At 42.7% G+C, this 27,971-nt stretch overlaps 2 protein-coding genes and 1 long non-coding RNA gene across 5 annotated transcripts in view; 2 read left to right on the top strand and 1 right to left on the bottom strand.

The window, feature by feature from the left end:
• Positions 1–27,971, bottom strand: part of NDUFAF5 (NADH:ubiquinone oxidoreductase complex assembly factor 5) — a 64,940-nt gene that overhangs the window by 36,385 nt on the left and 584 nt on the right. The window contains exon 1 of one of the 3 annotated variants that reach the window (XM_075863091.1): positions 19,357–19,476. The exons of 1 other annotated variant lie outside the window; for it this stretch is intronic. In XM_075863091.1, coding sequence (XP_075719206.1) covers positions 19,357–19,461 — 105 coding nt within the window. In that variant the 5' untranslated portion in view covers positions 19,462–19,476. Of the gene's footprint in view, positions 1–8,764; positions 8,834–19,356; positions 19,477–27,971 lie in introns of those variants that run through there. One more of the 3 variants, XM_075863092.1, reaches the window with a different exon arrangement.
• Positions 12,180–14,228, top strand: LOC142761349 (uncharacterized). The gene is made up of 3 exons (XR_012883615.1): positions 12,180–12,286; positions 12,928–13,009; positions 14,186–14,228. It is a non-coding gene; the product is annotated as an uncharacterized LOC142761349 (long non-coding RNA).
• LOC142758991 (germ cell nuclear acidic protein-like) lies at positions 14,252–19,903 on the top strand. The gene is made up of 10 exons (XM_075860764.1): positions 14,252–14,264; positions 14,327–14,411; positions 14,470–14,555; positions 14,642–14,749; positions 15,912–15,957; positions 16,135–16,279; positions 17,033–17,162; positions 17,278–17,485; positions 18,059–18,315; positions 19,059–19,903. Coding segments are annotated over exons 1-10 (1,080 nt in total). The 3' UTR covers positions 19,061–19,903.

Here is a 27,971-nt window from a genome sequence, read left to right as displayed (position 1 = left end):
AAACACTGCTGTAATCTACATTACAGCGCCGATCACATCATGTACAAGATAGGCCACTTATAATGTGATGACAGAGCCTCTTTAATACGCCACTGAATGGGGGCCTTTTTCCAGCTTTGTAATGGTATGTGGACAATGCATTAGATGTGGATCTGTGTGCGGTCGTACTTATGAAATGAAAAGCTTAGTAGGTTGAGAAGCGGATTTGCCCAATAATACAATGCAATATATACAATTTTCTAAAAAGGCATATATGACCTAGTCACTACCTCTATAAAATATTACTTTGATTACTAATTAATAAATAAACAACAAAAATTTGTATTAATGAATTATTGTTCAAAAGTGAATTAAAAACACTGCATGTACTATGTAGTTGTTCATTTATTCATAACTACTTAATTGGTAACTGTTTAGTCGTTATTAACATCACAGCAATATCCCATATGATGGGTTTATAGCCAATTGAGAAACACAGCAGCTGTAGATTCTATCGTGCAACAATTATATCCACTTTAGAATTGTTTCAATATTTACACTGCAGAACAAATGTTTTTGCCCCTTCACCAATGCCTCCTATTTTTGCATATTTTTCACACATGAATGTTTGAGGGTTCTCTCCAATCCCTGCCGCTACAGTGAAGTATGTTGCCTGTAAGATTCAATTTGTAGTAACGATCGCTCATCCCCATACATTACTGATCTTAGCTTCTTGTGAAAGGAGCAAACGAGTTCAGATCAACGAGCGGTCTCATTGACCGGCACTCGTTTTCACAGCCCATATTGGCCCGTGTAAAAGGACCAAAACTCCCTGTATAGACCTACATGTTCGGACCTCCAAAGGAAGAATTCCTTTTAGGCTGCTTTCACACGTGTGTATTTTGGTCAGTATTTTGAATCAATATTTGTGAAATAAAACCAGGAGTGGAACATAAACAGGGAAAAAGTATAATGGAAAGATTTCTACCTATTCAGTGTTTTGGAGACAACCCTGGTTTTTACTGATGCTAAATACACAAGTTTGAAATCTTAATTTGTCAGATTTGGCCTTAATTCTGTTCTGCACAATGACATACAAAGATCATTGTTACAACTGGGCTTTAAAAAATTTAGAAAAACTTTTTTAAACTTTCCAACTCCTGTCTAGAACGGATTTACAGAGCTACAATGTTCTAGAGAGCTAAATTAATTAGTACGAACAAATATTCTCCACACCTTATATTTGAAATTAGGTTACCCATTTTTGTACTGTTCCTTTAATTCCTATTATATTAACCCATCCCCACCAAATGCTTGTATAGGTTTTAATATATAAATAAAAATGCAAGTGTAGCAAAATTTATAGTAAAGAAAAAATACTGAAAATAAAATCCATATATACAATTGCAAAGCAATAAATACATTAATGTGTATTTGTTTAACCTAAAAAAGTCCAACACTGATTAATTTTATAATTATATCTTTATAGGCCCTAAAGATCCACATGTTTTTTAATTAGACCTCCAAATCATGTGCTTTTTTTAAGCAGTCATAGATTTAGGCCTAATGCACAAGTACGTTGTCCGTCATATGGCCGCTAACGACGGATCCGTGAAACACGGATTGCACATGCATGGCTTCCGTGTGCAGTCAGTTGTTTCAATGGACCAGGTGAAAGAAAGGTCGAGACAGTCCGTCAAAAACGGACAGGAGTAGGACCTAGGGTTGTCACGATACCAGAATTTGGATTTCGATACCGAGAGTAGTATTGCGATACTCGATACCAAATAGATACTTTGCCGACAATAAAAGAAAAAAATGAAAAATTAGTTTTTATATATGTGTGTATATATATATATATATATATATATATATATATAAAGTGCTTCCATTTTCTGATGTGAGGCACAGGGTGTTATCAATTTTACACCTCCACATTAATAGTAATTAACCCCATGATGTACCTCACATTAACCCAATGTTACCCATTACAACTGTGAGCGAGGTACTTGATGGGATCACTTACTATAATGATTATATTGGGTACCATTAAGTTAATGTGTGAGGGAAATGATGTTGTTAATTCAAATGGCAGTGTTCGGTGTGTGTGATACAGACCGTATGTCACCCGCTTTTCCTGGATCCAACATAGTTCAGAAAGCCGGGCTCCTAGCATCATAGTCATCCATGATGCTGGGAGTCACTGCCTCCCCGCAGGAATACTGTCCTGCGGTGTAATCATGTTTTCAGTACGGGACCCTGGCTTTCTGAACTATGTTGGATCCAGGAAAAGCGGGCGACATACGGTCTGTATCTCACATACCGAACACAGCCATGTGCATTAACCACATAATTTCCCTCACGTACCTCGCTCACAGTTGTAATGGGCAACATTGAGTTAATGTGTGAGGTACATGATGGGCTTAACTACTATTAATGTGAGGCACATGAAGGTACTAAATTCATAACACCATGTGCCTCACATTAATAATAAGTGACTTCATCATTTCCCTCACATAATAGCAACAATGGGGTTTAATGTGGGTCACATTAACCCAAATGTTCCTCAATGCTGGCTGCCTTTATTTCAAGCTTGTGCTCTGCTGTAATATCTCCCTGGGGCCGATCCGTCACTTCACTGCAGCACGAGCGACACAGGCACGTCATCAGGAAACCTGTGTCGCTTGTGACAGTCCCCTCCCTGCCCCTTTCTCACATTCTCAGATTATCATTGGTGGCAGTAGAGAAAGGACTAATGACGAGCCGGGCGTCACAGTAAGAGGAAGGAATGCTACTCCTTCCTTTCTCTACTGCCAACAATGATAATCTGAGAATATGAGAAAGGGGCAGGGAAAGGATTACTGTAAGAAGAGAACATTGCGGGCACTTTACACTGCGCGCACGCCATGTTCCCTTCATTTATTTCAATACTAAGCTGTGCGGCCACACAGCTTAGTATCAAAATACATAAACTGATGGTATTGAACCGTTTGCCCCTGCACAGCATTGAAATGGCATCGAAATTTCGATGCATCGTGCATCCCTAGTAGGACTTGTCCTATTTTTGTCGGAATGGCCACACGGTTCCGTTAAAACAACAGAGGTGTGCATGGCCCCATTGAAATTAATGTGTCAGTGTGCCATCAGTTAAAAAAACGGATAGCACCCTGAAGAATATAACTGAAGTGGGCATGAGGCCTTAAATTATAAAATTCTTCTAGGGGGAGCTCACTGAAGATGAATTTCTACAACTCCAATAGAACTTAATAATAAATCTGCCTTCAGTAAGCTCTTTATAAGTCACTAGTAAGACCTCACCTTGAGTACTGTGTACACTACTCAAGACTCTCCCTCGAAAAAGACATCAATAAAATGGAAGAAATGGGCAACCAAAATGGTACATTGGTTGAATAATAAAACATACCCTGTTTACAGGTAGATGTACTGCCGACAACGATAATATTTAACTTTTTTTAAAACGATACGACCAGCAGATGATCGAGCATTTGCTCGTTCATCTGCTGATCGCTGCCCTTTTTACACAGGGCAATTATCGGCAACGAGCGTTATATGAATGCTCGTCTGCCCGATAATCGTCATGTGTAAAACCCCCTTTAGACAACTCGCTGCAGAAGGTGCCCTACCTCACTGCTGAAGGTGCCCTCCCTCCTAAGACCAGGAACACTTAGGCTGGGTTCACACGAGCACATTAACGTCCGTAAAGGACGGACGTATTTCGGCCGAAAGTCCCGGACCGAACTCAGTGCAGAGAGCCGGGCTCCTAGCATCGTAGTTATGTACAACGCTAGGAGTCCCTGCCTCTCCGTGGAACTACTGTCCCGTACTGAAAACATGATTACAGTACGGGACAGTTGTCCTGCAGAGAGGCAGGGACTCCTAGCATCGTACATAACTACGATGCTAGGAGCCCGGCTCCCTGCACTGAGTTCGGTCCGGGACTTCCGGCCGAAATACGTCCGTCCATTACGGACGTTAATGTGCTCGTGTGAACCCAGCCTTAGGTTCATAGAGTTTTTTTGCAGGCATAAATATCTGCCTCAAAATTCTTTCAGGAATTTTGAGACAGATTTTGACCTGCCTGCAATTTCTTGCTGCGATTTTCGCCCGCGGCCAATGAGAGTCTCAGGCTAAAAAAGCTTTCTCTGCCTCCCATTGATTTCAATGGGAAGTCAGAGGCGTAACCGCGGCAAGAAAGAGCATGCCTATTTACCGCAAGCAGTAAAAACTACACCTACATTGTTCTATAGTGTTCAGCTGCGGAATTGCTGCACAAACCACAACAATACTTGACTTACGATTTTTAGTGCAGAATTATGCCCTCTAATTAGGTCTATGGGCCAAACACGCAGTACTGTATCTCTGCACAGAATACACAGCATAAATTGACATGCTGCGAAACTGAAAGTCGCACTGCAGAACACTTTTTTTTGCACAACTTTTCTGCGATTTATTCCACAGTGTGAGCCTGAGATTTAAAAAAATCTCATCCACTTTGCTTCTACTGTAAATACTGCGGAATTTCCGCACAGAATTCCATTGAGAAAATGATGCAGTGTTTACACTGTGTGGGAACCCAGCCTAGGGGTAGTTCAGACGTATCTTATATGCTGTGGATTTTTCGTTCGATTTGCGGGTATAAAAACTGCAGCATGTTACAGTGGCAGAAAACTGGATACGATTTTAAGAAATCTCATCCACACGCTGCAGGAAACATATCAGCATGAAAAACTAATAAGTGGTGCAGATTTGAAATCTACAGCTAGTCAATTTTTTTCTGAAGATTTTCATAGTGGGGTTTAATCAATAGAGGAGTGAAATCTAGGATGAAATCCGCAACAAATTCTGCAGCAAAATTTGCATATAAAACATTAGCATGTGGAATCGCAGTGTTTGAGGCAAAATCTGCATCAGATTTTTTCTATCCCGTGTGGATGAACTCTAAGGGTATATTCAGAGGTAACCCATTTGCCGTGGGGTTATGTGGCGCCAAAAACCTACAACAAATTTACAGTACAATGTTAGTGAATGGAGCTTTACAAAACCCTATTCACGCGTAGTCGTTTTTTGACTGCGGATATTCTAAACTGTTGCATGCCTATTAATGTATTTTGCGGATTTGCTGTGGATTTTCATTGTGGATTTCACCCTTTACAAACCCGTGCCAAACTTTGCAGTAAAGCAGCTGAAAATCCATCACAAATCTGTGCTGGAAAAATCTTCCATGTCTGAACTTAGGCCAAACATCATTGTTTAGCGAAGCCCAGCCACTCAGCCAACTGCCAGCTCTAGATGGAAAAGACCGGAGGAAATTAACATTTGGGCTATCTGCAAGATTTCTACAAAACTGTTTGCCTAAGGCATCATGCACATGACCAATTCAGTTTTGCGGACCTCAAAACCCAGATACTAGTGGCTTCCGTGTGCTATTCGTTTTTTTTTTGTGGACTCGTACACTAGAATGAGTGCGCATGAATCCTTAGGTTAACAACACATGAGGTGGCAGCCACACGCGGATGAAACCACACCCTTATGTGGTAGAAAATGGCTGCACGATTTCACTGTGTGCGGCTACCACCCTGTGTTTTTACTCTTAGGCATGCACACAACCGTTTCCATTTCCATTATTCTGTCTGCAAAATACTGTCTTAATGTGCTTCCGCCTACGTTCCGTATGTCCGTGTTTTACAGTTGCATTCTGTCCCTATGTCATCCGTTTTCACAGATCCGCAAGAAAAACGCAAGCAGGAAATTGTCACTATTCCTGTCCCAACTCAATGGGAACAGCCACAGGAAGGTCACATATTCGCCATTTTCTATTGCTTTCATAGAATAGAGCTCGGTTTGATTCCTGTGCCTGCATGCTTTGGTTTCTGGAGATTTTTGTTTTCTCAAGATATTTTTCAAACCTGTGCATGGTGCTTTCCTGTGCTGGCTTTTCTCTTGACAATTTGGACAGGATACGCGTATGCTGGAAGAAGAACTGAGGAAGAAGTATTGGGTTCACCCCACTGTCTCAACGCCTCAGGAAAGGCCACGATCACACCCTCTACCATGCATGACAAGTTCCACAGCTTCTGTTGGATGTCGATCCTGACCTTCGACCACATGCTGGCGGAGCTGCAATCCTGGCCTCACATACCAGGACACCAACATGCGATGCTACATATCTCCTGAGGAACGGCTCATCGTCACCCTCGGGTAAGAATCCATACTTTCCATTTTTCTGCAATGTCCCTCTGATAGCGCTTACAGAACTATAACTGACCCTTGAGCCCTTTGCCACCATGTCACTCTGCAAAGTACAACTGAATTTTCCACTTTTTTCTTTTAGATTCCTGCCTATCGGGAACTTATTTGCATCACTGCATTTTGAGTTCCTGCTAGGGACTTCCACCAATTCGTGGATCACCTGCAAGATGTGTTGATGCCGCAGCCCAAGGCAAAAGCCTGGCTTTGTATTGCGGAGGGCTTTTACAACTCTGTGCAGTTTCCCAAGAAGCCGCCTCACTCAGTGTTCGGGTACTTTAATTACAAGCTATATTTAATGGTAGTGCTGTTGGCCTTTGCTGATAGCAGTTACCGGTTTGTAATTGTGGATATCAGGTCCTATGGGAGCACTGCTGTTGCTCGCATCGTCAGGGCTTCTAGAATGAGTTAACGATAACCCAACCAGCTAGTCTTCAATCTAACCAGCTCGTCTTCCCAGAAGCCAGACCACTACCCGAATCATCTGGTCCACAATCCCTATGTGTCATCGTGGCTGATGAAGGGTTTGCGCGCTCACACCGTGTGATGCGGCCATTCCCCATGCAAGGTTTGGACAACGGGAGACACATTCATAACTACCGGCTGACACATGCCCATCAGTATGACGAGTGTGCCTTTGGCATTCTGTCTAGCAGACGGAGAGTACTTATATCAGCCATCCAGATGGATCCGGACAATGTGACCCTGGTGACACAAGCGTGTATAATACTAAACAATTTCACCAGAATTCACGATGCTTGTTTAAGTAGAGATCTGGCAGAATTACACCGTACCACTGAGATCCCTCGATCAGACATTCAGGATTCCAATGTGGTCTACTTGCTGATTAAGGAGGGAATGGTTTCTGAGTACATAATCCCCCCCCCCTGTCATTCGGTTCTTCACCCTCACCCTATCCCCCTACATAGGTGTTTGTATGTTCACCCTCTGGTTTTAATAATATTAAAATTGCATTGGATTCTCTTTTCCATAAAATGTCTAATTTCTTAGAGATGGCGTACTTGTATTGTATTTTGAAATAACCAGATTTTCTTGTATACACATTTATTGTAGTATTACAGTATGGTTGAAATTGATGTTTATCTTCTGGAGATTTTTTATACTTTATTTACTTGGCATGCAAAATATTCTATCATTTGTTTGTCATTTTTGGTCAAACGTATTTTATGCATCTCTGTGATTATGAAAAGTATCCAATACTGTTTATGTAACCTTGTTTAAAAAACAATAAAAACGGTTTATAAAAAAAAAAAAAAAAAAGAGGAGGGAATGGTTTCTTGGCAGCAGGACACTATCCGTGGTGCTAGTCGATTAGTTTTGCCTCTGCATTGCTTCAGTTATTTACATTTAGGTTTGTTAGTGTAGGTACTTGCAAGAGAACGAGGACCCTTGACGTGGGCTTGCGAACTTGAGTGTTTTAGCTTTAACCCCTTTTTTTAAAAAGTATTACTTTTTTAAAATATGAAAAAATTTTAAAAAATTATTGATTTATAACAATGTGAGTAATTTTTTTATATATATAAAAAATGTTAAATGATTGTTAAAAAAAGGGATTTAAGCTAACATATGGACTAATACCTCATTATAAGGACATGCTAATCAAACTACTTCATCCATAAAACCAGGGCCAATTCTGGCTTTTCTGCTGCGGAGGTGAAAATTTAAATGGCACCCCCCAGATCTTGATTGACCTCCCCTGGCTGTTCTACATCACTAGGAGCCTCCTCCAACTCTTGCAGATGCGCCGTTGCCTTGTACTCCCCTGGCATGCGCGGTGCAGCGACGAAGCCGGGCAGAGTACACCTCTCTGCATGGTGCATGCCCAAGTAGTACAAGGCAATGGCACATCCGAGAAAATTGGAGGAGTCTGGTACTGATGTATAACAGCTAGAAGGATGTCAATCAAGCATGGAAAGGTGGGTTTGAATGCTGGACTACGTGACTCTTTAGGATAGCGGCACCGCCACATGACCGTTTAATAAGTAATTAGCGTACAGACTGCGTAACGTCCATGGCCATGGGCCGTCGGATCCACTCACCTCCTGATGCCCGCAGCCATGGATCTGTGAGCGCTGGTCCCAATCTCCTACCCAGGAGACGCCAGCGCGCACTACCGCTACGGTCCGCTGTGTCCCGTGGGGAGCACGCGCTCGTGCCCGCTCTTAAAGGAAATCATCATCATCAACACACATGATTTCCTGGCCTATAAGAAGGCCCCAGCTCTTCTGATCCTTGCCTGAGTGTTGTTAGTAATTCCCAAGTCTGTCTTGCAAATGGTCCCTTAGTGTTTCCCGTTCCAGTTGTTACCCGTGCCCTGTTACCCACTCCTGTATCCCGTGCTGTGTTCTTGTTCCTGTGCCTACTAGTTAGATTCGTGTCTACTTCAACTGTGCCACGTGCGTTGTCATCTGCCACGTCCAGAGGGATTTGCCACGTCTGGCGCAACCTGCGGCACCTGCAGTCATCCGCCACGACTGGCGTTACCTGCTGCACCCACCTCCATCCGTGCCAGAGCTGCGGCCACTGTCTGGACTATTCAGGTACCCTTGTGCGGGACTTTGTATTTCTGGGGTTCCCTGTTGTTTGGCCAGCTGCCTCCCTGCTACGGCGGTGCGTCCTAGTGGGTCCACATACCCATGAACTGTGACAGTCTGCACCGTTTTAAAAGTTGATTTTATAGATTTTGCTGCATCTGAAAAAAACACACAAGGGAATGTTTGGAAATATTGACAGGTCATGTATTACTGCATGGTGGCGGTTCAAGGGGTTAAAACGACTGACAGGCGCCCATTAAAAATACAATGAATTGAAAACAATTCCATCTTCCCTGCAATTTTGTTATTATAAATATATCCTATATAATTACAGCTCCAGAACCAAGCTCATACGTATATACAGTACCAGAACCAAGCTCAATATATAAATACACCAGAACCAAGCTCAGTACATATATACAGCACCAGAACAAAGCTAAGTACATATATACAGCACCATAACAAAGCTCAGTACGTATATACAGCACCAGAACAAAGATCAGTACATAAATACAACACAAGAACCAAGCTCAGGTCATATATACAGCACCAGAACCAAGCTCAGTACATATATACAACATCAGAACAAAGATCAGTACATAAATACAACACCAGAACCAAGATTAGTACATAAATACACCAGAACCAAGCTCAGTACATAAATACACCAGAACCAAGCTCAGTACATATATACAGCACCAGAACCAAGCTCAGTACATAAATACATTCCTAGAACCAAGCTCTGTACACATATACAATACTGGAACCAAGCTCAGTAAGTAAATACAACACCAGAACCAAGCTCAGTACATATATACAGCTTCAGAACCAAACTCAGTACATTTATACAGCATCATGGTTGTAAGTAACATAATAAATTATAGTTTCGGGTGTTATGGACACGGCGGTAACAATCATGTGCAGTTTTGGTAAAAAAAAATTGTATTTATTTTCATAAAACACAATTTTTTTTCCATATTTTGATCAGGAGACTCGACCATGCAATCTCCTGTTCGCTATATGATACACCGCAATGCTTCTTTATTGCATCCTTGGCTCCTAATAGGTGTACGAAGGTGGCCATAGCAATGGATTAGCTTCCTGCAACCTATAGGCTGACAGATGGAACTTAGATGCAGCGGTTGCTATGGACTACGGCATCGAAGGAGTTAAACTGCACTGATTGGATGTTGCAGCAGAATGTCAGCTTTATGTTACAGCCGACACCTGCGCCATCACTGCACAATACATGTATGGCAGTTTGCGGGAACGACTCAACCACTGCTTCGTGCTTGATTTGCGCATATGGTGTAGGGGTTTAACAGGTCATGCGATTTTCAAATGGTTGGTATGATTCAACGTTCCTTAGTTTTTTCTCTCAAAAATGAATAATGGGTCACAGAAAAGGATCAAAAGATAATAAAAAATGAAAAAAAGCGTGCATCCAAAAAGTCCTTTTTTTATACTTGTCTGTTCTTTATGATCTCCTCAGGGTTTTGCTGGAACTCGGTTCGGCTCCATGGGGTTTCCTGTGTTTACAGAGAGACCCCATTATAAGTCAATGGGATTTGCAGGATGTATTGGGATCGGTTTGATAATGTTTCCATCACAGCTGGCTGTGTGTGAACAGAGCCTAAATCCACTGAAAACAAATCTTCATAGATAAACCAGCATTTTGGGAAAAATTCCCTTCTAAATATATATCATAACAACTGTTCTTGTTTCAGTGATGCCGCCTCTCATGGATTTCAAGATGATGAAAACACTTCTGCTTACAGCAATGTCTTAATAAAAGGTGCATCACCTGTAAAAGTGCAGTCAGAAGAATATCCAGTGGTGTGGTATGTAAACTGCTTTATTCACATGATCTACCGATGTGTCCTCTCTTAAAGGGGTTTTCCCATGAGAGACATATATGACATATCCACAGGATATATCATAATTGTCAGATAGATGCGGATCTCACCTCTGGGACCCGCACCTATCTCTAGGATGGGGCCCCCTAAACCCCATCCTACCTTTGTCTGCTCACGCTGCTTCCCGGCCACTTCCTGGTTATAAGGTCGGGAGTTGCGAAAACAGCGTAGCACGCTGAGCTACGCTGTTTCCGTAACTCCCACAGTAGTGAATGGCAGTTACGGAGGCAGTGTAGCATGCGAGCTACACTATTTCTGGAACTAACATTCAGTTCTACGGGACTTACGGAAAAAGCGTAGCTCAGCGGGCTACGCTATTTTCGTAACTCCCGACCATATAACTTTTTTCATGGTCTGAATTCACTTGGTTCAGCCGCACCACAGAGCAGAAGTGCGGGGGGTTTATAGGGCCCCTGTGCTGGAGATAGGTGCAGGTCCCAGAGGTTGGACCCGCATCTATCTGACATTTATGACATTTCCTGTGGATATGTCATAAATGTCTCTGATGGGAAAACCCCTTTAACTTATCTCTAAACCCAACATATCCCAAGATGTTAAACTTAGGCTCTGTTCACATTTGCGTTCGGATTTTCTGTGGTTCTGCTAAGTCATAGGACTAGAAGAAAAAGACAGTCTTGTGGCTGATCCAACAGCTCTAATGGGTTCAGTCGAGTTTCCATCATGGCGTCCATAGTTTTGCTGGGAAAATAGAAGAGCATGCTGCGCTATTTTGTCCAGCAAAAAGGACAGAATCTGCAATGAAGGAGCCTAACGGAACCCCCGACCCAGATGTGTACAGAGTCAAACCTGAAAAAAAAAAGTCTATCTCCAATGCATGCCACGACGGACGTAATGCGTCAGCCATCCGTTTGTTGCCTATAGACTCCCATGTTAAAAAAGTATACTTTTAACATATACTTTTTTTAATGGATGGTTGTGACATATGTTATCCATTGGCCATCCATTGTAAATACACTTTAATGTTAAAAGAACGTATACGTTAATGTACAGTATAGCTTTTTTTTCCTGGATAGCGTGAGATTGTATTTAACTGCAATCATGACAAATTGTATAATTTACGGAATTCAAATGAAGGGTGGACACATCTGTATGACCATTTGTATGATTATGAACTTGTATAGCATATTGTATAAAATGACATGTAATTTAGACTTGCTGTACAAGTTAAAAAGTATAATAGAGCACTATTTTATTTATCACATATGCTCCACTATATTAATGTATGTGGTTTTATTACACACATACATATATATATATATATATATATATATAACAATGTAATGGTATCAGAATATCAAGGTCACATGACACATCTGGGGATGTTCCTATAATGTCATAGAATATCAATGTCATGGCAATGATGTCACAATATAACGGACGGTTCTAAATGCCTCGTAATAGATAATTCCACTGAGGGTGATTGAAGGCGTTATAGAGTGAGGATTGTGATTTGCTGTCATTGTGAAAATGGCTAAAAAAAAGCGTTTTGAACGCATCATTGTTCTGTCCGATTCAGAGGACGCCAGTAGTGACGAGGATTTACATCAGGTGAGCCGCCACTTCTCTAAAACTCCATTATTCTGGACTGGGCCAAGTGCCCCATGAATACATGGACAGTCCATAAAAATATTGGACCTTGGATACCAGGTTTTTATCAATACATTGTAGGAGATAAGTGATACTATTCTATTGTCGGGGTGCTATAACTAGTTGGGAACTACAGTTAGTACTATGTCTGGGTCCCCTACAGATAAGCTATGTACATGGGGTTCTTCTGCTGGGACCTTTAGCGATCAGCTATAATTTATGGGGGAACCCAGCAAAAAAGTGTTTAGTTCCCCTTCAGCGCCACCATAGCTTGCCTTACAACTTCCCAAAATATATTTAAGCCCTGAATGCTAGGTGGAGGGCCCCCTTACAGATATTGCCAGGAGACTCGGGAACTTCAAGTTACGCCTCGGTTACAAGGTTACACAAAAGCATAAAAAATGATCATTCCTAACATGATGTAATGCCCTGCCCTCAGCTAGAACTTACTCATATACTTCTAGTACAGGGGGGGGGGGATGAAAAGTGACATACTGTATTAGTTACTATTAGTTACTAATTTCTAGTGATCGTTCTGTGTATTATGTGCGCTGCTGTGCTGTTTGTCGTGCATACATTGGATTGCTCCTTTTTTCTTCTAGCCTCGTCCCAGAAAGAAACCAAGACTTCCAAATCAAGAACAGGAAGGTGGTTTCAATACCGGGCTAACACCCCGACAACCAGGTACTGCGCTCCTATTCACTACAGTCTCTGTACACTGATATGTCTACAAGAATCAAAATATCCAGTTATAAATCCCACTATTCAGTCTTCACCATCACTATTCTGCAGTCTGTGCCCCTGTACCGGGACCTAGTGATAATTCTTGTTAAACTCAAAAGCGGGATTTCACATTTAATACTGTATATCTTTCTAAGAAAACTCAATGACAGGCATTATGGTCACCATTAAAGCGCTCACAGAGGAAATCAGCAAACTTTCCTAGCCTGGCTATACAGGGATATACCCCACCACCACCGGATCACTGTATAACTTGGTAATTTTGTGATTACTGCAGCTCATGAATATTGAGGATTACCTAGCGTGCGCTATGCAGTACTTCATATTCATGAGCTGAGGCTAGCCCCGCCTACCCCGCTCCTGATCGACAGGCAGTTCTCCCTATGCACAGTATGGGGGAAAGCTGTAAATCAGCGGCTGGTGGGCAGGGCTAGTATTCGCAGCTCATGACTACAGCCTGCGCAAAAAAAAAGTGATTTTTATATAAACTACTGATCATGAACAAGCAAGTAATACAGCATTGGTATCAGGGTCCCTGGCACTGCTTACTGTCCTTAGATACTGTCCTTAGATAGGGCAGCATAAACCTAGTGACAGATTCCCTTTGAAGTGCGGCCTACTTGTTGGGCGAAGTCTAAGTCTAAAACACATTAAAAGGGACATCATGGAAAATCTCCTATTCATGATGTGATAGTTCACTTTTCACAATGGATGAGATTTAGAATAAGATGTCTCAGTGATCATCTAGAAACCAAGACCAGGATTTCTGGTAGGCTGGCATGTGTGTTAAAGGGGTTTGTCTGGGATTAAGAAAAAGAAGGCCAAGGGAATTAGAATAAAATAATAAAAGAAGCATTAATTACATTTTACATCCCCCGCCGTTCCGGTGCTCCCCGCTAGTCTGATTGCTGAGCTACATGGCATCACGACGACACACGTAACCGCTGCAGCCACCACTGGGGCCAGTGGCCTCTTTATTATTATTTTATGCCGTTTTCCATCTTGGCCTGCTTTTTTCTTGATCCTAGACAACACCTGTAAGCCTTGTTTATTTTCTTTTAATAAGTGCTATTATTTATGATGAAAAGTGAATACATACGTGTTATCTTTCATTATCAGATATAAATAGACCGCTACCATCATCAAGCAATGACATCTACAGGTAGGATAATAACATCTTCTCCAATGCTGAACTCAGGTCCCATTAGGAGACATTTCTATTGAGGACAACCAGCGTCCACTATCCAGGCTTCATATAAGATCCTGGTGTCTTTTGGCCCCTGTATTATTTTATATTCTCTGATCTACTGGTTTTGACGATTTTATCCATTCAATACGAGTTGAGGTCCTAATATTAGAACTTTCCCCACTGATTGATTATATGTCTATATTTGTTTTCACAGATCCAACAATGTCATTGTGATTTCTGATGACGATGATGATGATGATGATGATGATTTTAGAAGCGAAGAAACATCCATTCGCAAAAGTAATGTGTCATTTGATGTGGTTTATAGATACAATCTAGATTTATGTTATTGGACATAGTACATTGTTCATTTCTGTTATTCTCAGGACTCAGGACTTCTGATACAGAAGCTACTGATGCCTCGAATTGGTGGGAATCTCCAGTGGTCATTAGTGACAGCGATGACGATGACTGCATAACAACTGCTGTCACGGGTCAGTGCCCAAAACTTTTCTATGGACGACATCAATTAAAGTACAACATCAATGACATCAAAGCGCAACTAGACTTGTGAAATATATTTGATATGTAGTAAAAGCCAAGGATCTAGCTGCTGGGAATTTTACTCTCTTATTAGTTTCTTATACCAAATGCGGCCATATTTATTTATATTCTTGCATGAAACTTAAAATGGAGTTAGGCCCTTAGACACATCCACTACAATCATGGCCTCTTCAAGGTGCCAGAATAGAGAAGAGCTAAAATGACCCAATAAAGTGATGATCAGGGGCCAAAATACAGATGTAGAATGCCAAAAAGTTTACCGGATATGGATACATCTACACATAGTCTTGCTAGTGCTTACTGACGCTAGTATGTACCATTTACAATGAACACATGCTCGAATTTACACCAAGATCAGCATTTCAGAGGGCTGGGTGCAAGTGCCCCCACAACCTCTTCTATATTACAGCTTCACAGAGGTCCTTTCCAGTGGCAGATAACCTTTTATTGATCAAAAGCCCCTTTAAGTAGCTATCCTACCTGTAGACATCATTAGTTATGTACGTTTTCTCATACTGCATTTGTTAATCTCAATTAAAAAGCCTCTTTAACCCTTTAACACAGAATAATGTACATATATGTCATCTGCAGGGTGTAGTTCCCGCAGAATGACATACATGTACGACATTGTGAGCACGCATAGTATCTGTGTCCATGTGATCACCACGAGATTACTGTGGCAACCTGAATGTGACCGAGATAACTTTGATCCCAGCATCTAGTTGGTTAGACAGAGGGAGGGTGGACATGACTACTAAACTTACATGTGATCGTTATTAGCTGGATCCCGCAACAGAGACACACAGGACCAGCTTTCAGCCGAGCCGTCAGCTCAGCTGACAAGACAACCACGGCTTTGACAAAAAGATACAGCTTCTATGTATACAGGATACATAGAAGTAGTATCTTAAAAATATTTTTTTTTAATTAAAGTCAATTTTTAAATCACCTAAAAGTGATTTCATTATTATAAAAAAAAAAAATTACATTGGGGTTCAAAGTTGTACATAGCCTTTAAGGGGTTAATATAAACCTTCCAATACTGATTCTACCATAATTTTGTGATTTTCACTGCTGCATATTTCTATACAGATAAAGACCCTGCTGAATATCCTGAGGACCCCACTTCAGAGGAAAGGTGAGCTATATGAAGATTCATGTTTCCGTGGGGGAGGTGTGCTTTGTTGCAAAGCCTCCCCCTTTCATAATCTTTAGCTGCTATAAGTCATACCCCCTATGGCAGACACACCGGTTACTCGTATTGTCCCCCCATTAGGTGATCAAAGTTTTAGATATGATCTTTTATTTCTTTCAGGAGACCTATATGTAACATCCAGAACTGTTTTATTGAGGACATAACATCATCCACATCCCCGTACAGGACTAATTTCCAGGCGACCAAACAGGAGCTGGTAACACGACTGTACAAGCTATACAACCAGACCGTGTTTAACAACCAGGTATCTTATTGTCAATCTCTGGGTTACGCATGTAGACGTACGTTTGCTCATTCTAATCTCTCTTTATAATATTACTTAGAAGTAGAGAAGAGTTATCCCCAGCAACAAGTGATGGGCTCCAAATAAGCTTCAAATGGGGTGGTCCTCTGTTGGGAGCCATTTTTGTGTCAAAATCTAGGCCTACCGGAGGATCTACTGATACTCTGATGGACAAGTCTGACCTTCCCAATACAAATAGAGGGCATAGAAGCTCCATCATGGCTGTAACCAATGTATTATGTGCTACATATTCCATATTAACTATAGCCACCTTTAAGGTGGATTCCGTTTAAATTATCTCATGACATTATAGATAAAGTGCCATAGGGCACACTACTGTAAATCTGACATAGCACCCTTTCCACAAATCTCCAGAAGTCTCTAGTAGTTTGGCCAGAGATGTAGCTCCTTCTGTTTGAGAATCAGGGGCATCTGTGCAAGAGGCCTACCATGCATGGACGAGGATTAATGTGATTTAACTGTATTGTCTTGATTTGGGGAAGAAAAATGTCTTTAAAGTGATTTTTAGATATCATTATAGGTAAAATATGCTCATCATAAAGTCACCACGTATTAGCTTTGGTTTCGGATGTTTGGAAAAAACTCAGATGGGAAGGTAGTCACAACCGAGACATTTAGGCAGAGATGTGACTGCATTTAGCTCTGTGCTTGATAGATCTTAAATGTTTTTTCTTTTACCAACTGCTTCTTTAGCTTCCGGATACCTTACCAATAACCTGGAGTAAAAGACTGACTGCAACATCTGCTCGGTGTTGTAATGTACGGGAGGATGTGGATCGATATTCCCAGATTGAGATCTCGGAAAAAGTCTGTGACTCTGCAGGTAAATTTCAAAATATATATACACATATATATATATATTACGACGCTGCTTTCGAATGTCAATTTTTTTTAGAGAAAATCTTTAATACCTATTATAATCTTTTTTTTATCTTTAGAGCGTGTTAGAGATGCATTAATACATGAAATGTGTCATGCTGCCTGCTGGCTCATCAATGGAGTGCAAAAAGATGGACATGGTCAATTGTGGATGTCCTATGCTCAAAGAGTCACCCGTGTCCACCCTGAGCTACCGCCGGTGACCATATACCACACCTATGCCATCAATTACAAATTCAACTACGTGTGTGCATTGTGTCCTAACCGGTAAGTTGATATTTTATGGTCATGTACTTTTGAAGACTCATGGGTTTACAAAGTGAACAAATTATAGAAGGACTTCAGACTGATACTTTTGGTCTTCTGTATCTTTGGCCATTTACTACATTTGCAGCAGAGCTGTCATTATACTTATTTTCTGCACTGTAGCAGACTTAGGTGGTTTATCAATAAATGCCAATTTTCGTGAGTAATCGCATTAAGAAATGGTATTTGATGTGAATGCCATATTTATAAAGCAATGACATGCAAAAAAGGGAGCTGTCCCTATAGCAATGGTAAAAATGGGCTCCCCATCTTGGTGCTGGTTTTGTCATCCATGACAGTAGGGCCTGGTATTTTCCCCTCCCTTTTTAGATATTTATTTTTATGTTAGACTATACAGAGGAAAATAAAACTAAAAGGCATATACTGATTACACACATTGAGGCGACTTCCATTTGCTTATCAAGCAATCTTTTATGAAATGGCCATATAATAGAAGTATAAATCCATGTCCATCTTGTAATGTCTGGTATTCTTGACCAATTCCTGTCTGCTAACCACTTTCTGTCTCCATAGGGTGGGACGTTTTACATGTCTTAAAGACGAGAGAGCATATTGTCGTTTTTGTGGGGGCAGACTGCTCTTACTGAACACCACCGAAAACGAGGACATGCCATCTACCAGTCATCACACTCCGTACTCACAGACAGTCAGAGAGAACTGCAGTGCAGCCAAAAAAACAGCATCTGGAATAAACCATCAAAAACCAATGCAGAGACTCAATCCTGGATGTTCAATCAAACGGAAGCGATCCGCTCCTTCCGGTATCGAATGTAAGTATCTATGTTCTTCATTAAAGTTGTTTAGAAACATTATACACCAAGGGGTTTTGCAGGAAAGGCTTCCGATGACATATAGTTACCTACAGATGTGTCCTCCCTTACTTTCTCTCTAAATCCGACATAACCCAACATGTGTGGAACGAGATGTTAAAAAACATGTAAAAACAAAAACATATATATGCCTCTGACAGATGCCTCAGACGGATACCATCCATCAACCATTCGAGCCCTTAGACTCCCATGTTAAAAAACCATATATACGACACCATCCAGTAACAAAACATATACGTTAAACGTTTACTTTTTAACATAGTAATATATGGGCAACGGATGGGCTGGCAGATGGTAGCTATCAAAGTCATCCGTTGGCCGAGATTGTATTGAATTAGTATCATAACAAATTCATAATACAATTAAAGCAAAAGTAAGGGTGGACACATCTATAGGTAACCAGACAACCCGCTCTCTCCGGCTGCATCAGTGTCCGTGTTACATTTCTGGCAGAAGACGTCTCTCACGGTCATTGGAGGAACTTTCTAAGTCTTAAAAAAAACTATTTTTTAATGAGCAAAGGAAAAACTATAATTTGCACGATTCATTTTGTTTTTACTTTTTCCAGCTGGTATATATTCTATCTAAATTGTCGTATGCAATGTTTTTAATTATTAAATATACAGCATAAAATATATATGTTATTTATTACTCTAAAATCATTCTAATTTTAATATTCACAGAATACCATCAATAAGGCACCGCTTCTTCTGGTACTAAAGATCCTGCGCCAGGCCTGCATCCTATACCAAGGCTGTTCATTTGTGGCTCCGTCAAACACCATAGACAGCATGGCTTTATCACCAGTTATGCTGGCAACAACTGTGAGCAAATATCTTCTTGGACAGTTGTTATGTGAGTCCACATCACGCCTGGAAAATAAAATATGGATGCCAACAATAGGCCAATAGCAGTAGAGGAAGAAGAGCATGCCCAGGAGACAAAAAAAATATATAAATTCTATCAATATACGACGCATACCATCAAGGCTGCACCTCTTCTTCTGGAACTAGAGATCCTGCACCAGGCCTGCGTCCTATTCCAAGGCTTTTCATTTGTGACTCCTTTAAACACCATAGACAGCATGGCTTTATCAGCAGTTATGCTGGCAACAACTGTGGGCAAATATATTCATGGACAGTTGTTATGCGAGTCCACATCACGCCTTATAAAGAAAATATGGATGCCAACAATAGGCCGATAGCAGTAGATGAAGAAGAGCATGCCCAGGTGACAAAAAAAATATATAAATTCTATCAATATACGACGCATACCATCAAGGATGCACCTCTTCTTCTGGAACTAGAGATCCTGCGCCAGGCCTGCATTCTATTCCAAGGCTTTTCATTTGTGACTCCTTTAAACACCATAGACAGCATGGCTTTATCACCAGTTATGCGTGGTACAACTGTGAACAAATATCTTCATGGACAGTTGAGAGTGTGAGTCCACATCGCGCCTGGAAAACCAAACATGGATGCCAACAATAGGCCAAAAGCAGTAGAGGAAGAAGAGTATGCCCAAGAAATAAAGAACATCTCAAGCATGGAGCTAACTTTATTGTTGTCTGTACCCATAATCTTTCCTAAACCCCTCCCAAAAAAACCAAAACATAACTCCCTAAAAAAGTTAATTCAAAAAAATCCCTCCCCCCCAAACCTGAAAAAAAGAATTTCTCTCACAAAAAAAAAAATCCCTCCCCAATCGTTCCTTTATGTAACAACATACTCTTTTGGATAGGGGGGCTTTTTGGATATATCAGTTAAAGGGTTGGAGCCAATCACTTGCCACTAGGATCTATTTCTCATGGATTCATTCACAAATAACCTATTAGACCTTGTTAATCATATGTCCCGTGTGTGCGATAATAACAAAGATTACTATACAATTGAGGGCCTGTTCACTTCACCGATCGCTTTCCGTTCCGGGGTTCCGTCGGAGGTTTCCGTCGGGTGAACCCCGCAACGGAAAGTGAAACCACAGCTTCCGTTTCAGTCACCATTGATATCAATGGTGACGGAAACATTGCTAATGCTTTCCGTTCGTCACCATTCCGGCAGGTTATAGCGGAGTCGACTGCGCTACTGATTCCGTCGGAAAACCGGAAACCTGCTGGAATAGTGACGAACGGAAACCATTAGCAATGTTTCCGTCACCATTGATATCAATGGTGACTGAAACGGAAGCTGTGGTTTCACTTTCCGTTGCGGGGTTCACCCGACGGAAACCCCCGACGGAACCCCGAAACGAAGCGAACGGTGATGTGAACAGGCCCTAAAAATTGCTGTGCACATGATGGAGGGTAAACCAGCAGAATAACTTTTTCTGGTGGATCCAAGATACCACAGTCTGACACTGCCGATACCTAAGCAAGATAAAAAGGAAATGTAGTCACGGACCACTCCACCAAATGTGACATTCGCGCCTTTGATCTATGCTCGTAGAGACCAGCAGAAGGAGAGGAAATGACATGTGGCTTTTCATATGTCACTTCCTGGCAGTACTTGACCAAAGAAAAGGTGGGGGAGTTTGTATAATATATACATTTCCTGAACGTTCTTACAAACCATAGATTCTGGGATGTATACAGAGAATGTCTCTGTCCCTCACCCCTGATTATACATCACTGTATACAGTCTCTGGGCTGTCTCTCGGAATGTATATAGTTACCCTGGCTTATGGAGTCTACACTTTGATACAAGTCAGCTTGTTAACTTCTATCCATATGGTAAGTATGGCCGCTTTGTTTTTACTTCAGTATTGTGTGCCTTGTTTTGGGACAAGCGACCTGATGACACAAACCGCAACGCACCCTTAAGGAAGTTGCTGCGTTCAGTCTACACGTGGTGTCACACCGGAAGTAACGTCCATCACTAGGACGTGTCGCTGAGGCAATGAATGTGTTTAGCGTGCACTGGTAAGATGGCTCCTCCAAGTTTGCATCACAGGATGTGACGTTCTGAGTTCCCCATCCGCTAGTTAGTACGGGCGAGTGCAGAGTAGGGGCAGGGGATGTTACTCTCATGAGACTATTACACTAAACCATTCAGTGGATCATTCCTTTATATAGCCCCGATCATCCCGGTGTATTACCTCATCATCCCTGTATATAACCCCCATCATCCCTGTGTATTACCTCATCATCCCTGTATATAACCCCCATCATCGCTGTGTATTACCTCATCATCCCTAGGTATAACCCCCATCATCCCTGTGTATTATATCATCATCCCTGTATATAACCCCGATCATCCCTGTGTATTACCTCGTCATCCGTGTATTACCTCATCATCCCTGTATATAACCTCCATCATCCATGTATTACCTCATCATCCACAGGGATGATGAGGTAATACACGGATGATGAGGTAATACACAGGGATGATCGGGTTTATATATAGGGATGATGAGGTAATACACAGGGATTATGGGTGTTATATACAGGGATGATGGAGGTAATACACAGGGATAAAGGGGTTTATGCACAAGGACGATGGGAGTTATATTCAGGGATGATGGCCCCAGCATTCCTGTGTATAACCCACATCACCCCTGTATTTATATAATCCCTGTAATAAATGTATATACCATCAGGCGGGTGCCGCCACCGGGGGGCATCTCCACGAGCTGGGGCGTGGGAGATGAGAGTGGACGGGCATTCAGTGCGGGAACACCGTGATAGGAGGAGGATTCGTGTACAAGCAGAGACAACGTTCCGTGTCTCTGCTCAGCCAGTACTTCCTGCTGTGTACTAGAGACACGGCGCATCGTCAACTATGTTTACAGGCAGCAGGACCTGAGGAGGGGGAGCTCTGCGGAGCTCATGAAACATCCGCCCGGCCCGCTGCCCGTACATGTAATTGATGATGCGCCGTGCCTTTCTCAGCCAGAAGTGCTTGGCTGAGCAAAGACACAGAACGTCACAGGAAATTTAAAATTTACTATCGATGCGGTCACGTGACCTCAGATCAGAACAGGGTAACTCTGCCACAGGTAAACAGACATTATATGATAAATGTACTTCAATATGTCCAATTAAGTTAAAATATATTCCTGGACAACCCCTTTAAGCTCTTATTTGCAACAGCCAGATTGTTTTTCTTAAGAGCTCAGAGCCTCCGGCACACGTTGCGTAAATGCTGCAGAATTTCCACAGTGCATATCAGTAGTAGCATGTGTCGAAATTGATCTGCAGTGCGAATTCTCAATTTGCAGCATGTCAATTTCCTTTACATAAACACTGGACTGAAATTCTGCAGCATTTACGCTACGTTTGCAGGGGATCTTTCGCGGGGGATAAGTGTCGGGATTCCATTCATCGGTTCCGTTCGACCTCTTTCCGTCTGAGGAACCGATGAACGGAAAGCCAAACAGAAACCATAGCTTCCGTTTGTATTACCATTGATTTAAATGGTAATGCGCCCATTGCAGATGGTTTCGGTTTTTCACGGAAACAATAGCGTATTAGACTACACTATTGTTTCCGTTAAATAAAAGGAAACTTTACGGAAACAAACAGAAACCAACTGCAACGGAAGATTTACCATTAAAATCAATGGTAATGCAAATGGAAGCTATGGTTTCCGTCTGGCTTTCCGTTCATCGGTTCCTCAGACGGAAAGGTCGAACGGAACTGATGAGCGGAAGCCTGACGCTGATATGAACACACCCATAGTCCTTCCTTTATATTTTCCATTTCTTTTGAATCGACTTCTGGCTTTGGCTAAAAAAAATAAACTGCATGAAAAAGTGCCACAAAAACGGTGGCGCTTTTTAAGAAAATCCTTTGTGTGAAGCCACCCTTGAAGGGGGTTTCCCATGAGGGACATTTATGACATATTCACAGGATATGTCATAAATGTCAGATGGATCCGGGTCCCACCTGTGGGACCAGCACCTATCTCTAGAACGGGGCCCCCTAAACCCCGTTCTAGCTTTTTGTGCTTACGCTGCCTCCCGGCCACTTCCTGATTACATGGTTGGAGGTTATGAAAACAGCGCAACCCGCTGAACTACGCTGTTTCCGTTACTCCCATGGCAGTAACGGAAGCAGCTTAACTATTCAGTTCTATGGGAGTAACGGAAACCGCTTATTCAGTAAGTACAATGTAATCAGTAAGTGTCAGGGAGGCAGCGTGAGCACAAAAAGCTAGAACAGGCTTTAGGGGACCCCGTTCTAAAGATAGGTGGGGGTCTCAATGGTGGGACCCGTATCTATCTGACATTTATGACATATCCTGTGCAACGAGCTGTATTGCTGATCAGCACTTGTTTTAAAAGGAGTAATCACAGACAATATCTGCCGTGTAAAACCACCTTTAGGCAACGTTTACACAGGGCGGATATCCTGTGTAAAGGTGTACGGCGCATCCGCCATGGCGGCCGCAGGGAATTCTAGCCGAAAAACCGCACGTTGAAAAACAAACACATACTTACCCTCTGACGTCCTCCAGACGTCACATGGGATGAAACGTCATCCCAGGGAGTTTTTTTTTAGTTGCGTTTTTGACGGTGGGAATCGCAGATTTTCCACCGCAAAAAAACGCAACTTCTGCTATTTTTTGTGAGTTTTACTTCCCCATTGAATTCAATGACGAAAACCCACAACACAAAAGCAGCGATTACGCAAATACAATTGACACGCTGCGGATTAAAAAAAACGCACTGGAAGTCAATTTCTGAGCGCTTTTTCCACTCATCATTTATGCAGCGTGTACATGAGATTTGTTTAAATCTCATCCACTCTGCTGTTACTATAACATGCTACGGATTTTCCGCACTGGAATACGTTGCGGAAAAACCGCAGTATTTATGAGTGTGAACTCGGCCTTAGGCGGGATTCACACGACCGGGTCGTTCCCGAGCACGAGTGTCGGCCGGTAAAATCGGCCATTTTGCATAAAGTTATGCATCCGTGCCGGGCCGGGCAGATCCAGACAGTGACATCAGCGGCAGCTCCTGAAGGGGAATCCCCATGTGTTCGGGGATTCCGCTTCAGGAGTTTCCCCTGATGTCACTGCCCAGATATGGACAGAGACATCAAGCGCTCTGTCCAGGAGCGGAATCCCCGAAAACACGGGGATTCCGCTCCTTCAAGGAGCTAAAGTGCGACTAGCACATAGCAGAGCGGGGAGATACCTCCCTGCTCTGCTATAGTGGCGTCGCTGCAGCCGCAGCAGCAGCTGCTGCTACTAGCGGCGCCATCGAAGGTGTCGCCGAGCCAGGGTGCTTTTAACAAGCAGGGGAAGGGAGCCAGCGCAGCGCTCCCTCCACCTGCTGTACACCCCAGCCCTGCCACACAGTGTACAGCGATGCCATTCGTCAGAATGGCATCAACTCCTCCTCCTCACATGCACTCTGCGCTGTGAGGAGGAGGAGATAGAGCGCAAGCGCCGGGAAACCCGGCCATCACTCGGAACACATTCCGGTGATGGCCGTGTAATACCCGGCCCCATAGACTTCTATGGGAGCCGGGCGGCCGGGTGCCCGGGCAAAGATAGAGCATGTCCTATTTTTTGACGGCCGGATTTCCCGGCCGTCAAATAATCGGTCGTGTGAATAGCCCCATTAGGGGTCTATCATTCCTAATGCAGCCGGGTGCCGGCCGATTTATGAACGGCCGGCACCCGGCCGGGAAACCCTGCCGTGTGAATGAGGCCTTAGTGTAAAAAAAAAAGTGTTGGGGAGTTTGACAAATATGACATTTAGCCGGAGTGACATTCTTTTCAATGCAATGCCAGAAAACTGGTGTAGTTAGCATTTAAGAATTCTGTTTCAAGTCAGGAATTGGAAACACCCCTGTTAGGCCTTGTTCACACGGCTTTATTTTGCAAGCTGCTTCAGGGTCGGAATCAGCGTTGAAGATGCCTCACTTTGCCTACGATTGCTTTCAATTGATTTTTTTCAGTATGCTTAAACTAATTTAACAGCGCTAAAAAAGCGTCATATAAAACACGGAGCACGCCTTAAAAGAGAGAGGGCTCACTCCCTTAAAACTGCTCTCCAAAAAATTAGCTCCCTTGAACTGGCTCACAAGCATGTGCTTTCTCTTCCGATTTTGCGGGAGTTACAGGTTGTACAACAGGACGCCAGACATCTGTTGGACTCGGCCTAAAAGCGTGCCCTTCAAGTCTGTCGTAGTAAGTTTTATGAATTTGGCAACAAAAGCGGACGCATGTTAGCCAGAGCTTTAAAGGCTCGGATAGCCCAGTCGAATATACCAAACACTAAATTTCCTTCTGGCCATGATGTTCACACGACCCCAGAGATAGCGGATTGCTTTCATAAATTTTATTCTGATCTCTACAACCTTCGTCCTCCCACCCACTCATCCCCACCGGGTCGAGACTCTTTTTCCTCTCCCTTCACACCTTTGCCCAGGGAAATAGCTGAAGAACTGGATATGGCCTCCACCTCTCCAGAGATCCTTGCGGTTATAACAGCCCTTCCCGGGGGAAGAGTCCTGGTCCGGATGGATATACTGTCAAGTTTTACAAAACATTAGTTGACCGTTTGCTGCCATTTCTGCTCCAAGCTTTTAATTATATTTCCCTCGAGGTCCTGTTTCCTCCTATATCCACTTTGGCCAATATCGCTGTTATACCTAAACCGGTTAGGGACCCTCAACTTTGCTCCAGTTATCATCCCATCTCATTACTCAACGTTCACCTCAAAATATATGCCAAATTGCTTGCCAATAGATTGAATAAATACCTTCCTACCCTGGTTCACCCGGACCAAGTGGGGTTCATAACCGGTCGGGAGGCCCGTGACAACACCCTTAAAACTTTAGATATTATTCATCATGCCCAGACTCAGCACATCCCACTCATGATCCTATCCCTAGATGCCGAAAAGGCGTTTGACAGAATATCATGGCCCGCCCTCTGCCCAACCCTTCAACATGTAGGACTAGGACCTTCCCTCCTGGCTAAAATTTTGGCACTTTATCGCTCTCCCTCCACCCAATTAAAAATAAATGTCTCCCTCTCTGCACCTTTCACTATTCATAATGGCACCAGGCAGGGCTGCCCCCTATCTCTATTGTTGTATGTCCTGGTCATGGAGCATCTCATGGCGTCCATTCGGAACAGCCTGGATTTTAAGGGCTATTGGTTCCATCAAGAACAACGGAACCCTGTCACAACGGTGACAGACGGAAAGCATTAGCTAGGTTTCCGTCACCATTGAGTTCAATGGTGAGGGAAACGGAAGCTGAGGTTTCCGTTTGCCTTTCCGTTGAGTGGTTAACCCAACGGAAACCTCCGACCGAACCCCTCAACGGAAGGGCAACGGTGATGTGAACAGGCCCTAAGGCAGTTGAAGAAATGTCTGCAATAAATCTGCCGCGTGTGAATATATCCTAACACCTGTGTGAGCAGAACATGATCAGGACAGGTTTTTAGTCTCTGGATGTAAACAAAAATACTTCTATTCACTGACAGCGATAAGAGATTTTGACAATGATGAGGAATGTATACTACACACAGAACATTAGAACATCGTATAACATTTTATTTTGCCATGAAGTTATTTTCACATAATATATTAAATATTTTTGTTCTGTTGGTGTGGGTCTGATATAGATCTGGAAAATGTGACCTCTGAAGGACTCGACGGCCATGTTCACATGACTAAAAATCCCCTCTATACATCTGAATGGGGTTGTTTCTGCAGCATGCGCATGGATTTCTGCAAACCCTATTCTGATTCATGGGAACGTTGTAGAAATTTCGGTATCATATCTGCGTCATGTGAACTTACCCTAATGCAGCCCCTACTTGTTCAACTTTGAGGCCCCATGCACACGACCGTAAAAAACCTCTGTTTTTGCGGTCCGCAAAAACGGAGCCATTCACTTTCATTGAACACTGACACCTTTCCGTAGCACTACGGAAGGGCGTCTGTGCCGTGGAAATGTTCCGGGAATTATGGAACATGTCCGTTCTTTTGCATTTTGCGTGCTGTGCTCCCATACTTTGTATGGGAGCACGGGCCGAAAATGCGACTGTCAGTCGGCGGCCGGCCGTGCCCGCAATCGCGGGCCATGATTGCGGGCACGGTCGTGTGCATGGGGCCTGACACGACGGTTATGGTATGTTCACACGCAGTGACCAAAAACAACTGAAAATACAACTGTTTTCAGGCGAAAACAGCTCCTGATTTTCACACGTTTTTGTAGCAACTCGCGTTTTTCGCAGCGTATTTTACGGCCGTTATTGGAGCTGTTTTTCAATAGAGTCAATGGAAAAACGGCTTAAAAAACATCCCAAGAAGTGACATGCACTTTTTCGTGGGGGTCTTTTTACGTGCCGTATTTTGACAGCGACGTGTAAAATTACACCTGGTGGGAACAGAACACAGTAAAACCCATTGAAAGCAATGGGCAGATGTTTGTAGGCGTAATGGAGCCGTTTTTCAGGCGTAATTCGATGTGTAAAACGCCCGAATTACGTCTGAAAACACTGCGTGTGAACATACCCTTACATTGGGTGATTTGTACAGGTATAACCACCTCCGCTGTGAGGGTGTATTCACAAATGCAGGGGTTTTTTTTTATACAGTTTATTAAGCCAAAACCAGGTGTGCATGATAAA

This window comes from Rhinoderma darwinii, chromosome 4 (assembly GCF_050947455.1).
Source record: "Rhinoderma darwinii isolate aRhiDar2 chromosome 4, aRhiDar2.hap1, whole genome shotgun sequence".
Taxonomy (NCBI): Eukaryota; Metazoa; Chordata; class Amphibia; order Anura; family Rhinodermatidae; genus Rhinoderma; species Rhinoderma darwinii.
The sequence above is the reverse complement of the archived record's forward strand: the minus strand, read 5'-3'. Positions and strand labels throughout refer to the sequence as shown.

What these genes read in the sequence shown, in the direction of transcription:
- LOC142758991 (XM_075860764.1), top strand. An exon ending in CATAACAACTGCTGTCACGG is followed by an intron (nt 14,750 to 15,911) that starts GTCAGTGCCCAA and finishes ATTTCTATACAG; the next exon opens with ATAAAGACCCTGCTGAATAT. An exon ending in AAAAGTCTGTGACTCTGCAG is followed by an intron (nt 17,163 to 17,277) that starts GTAAATTTCAAA and finishes TTTTATCTTTAG; the next exon opens with AGCGTGTTAGAGATGCATTA.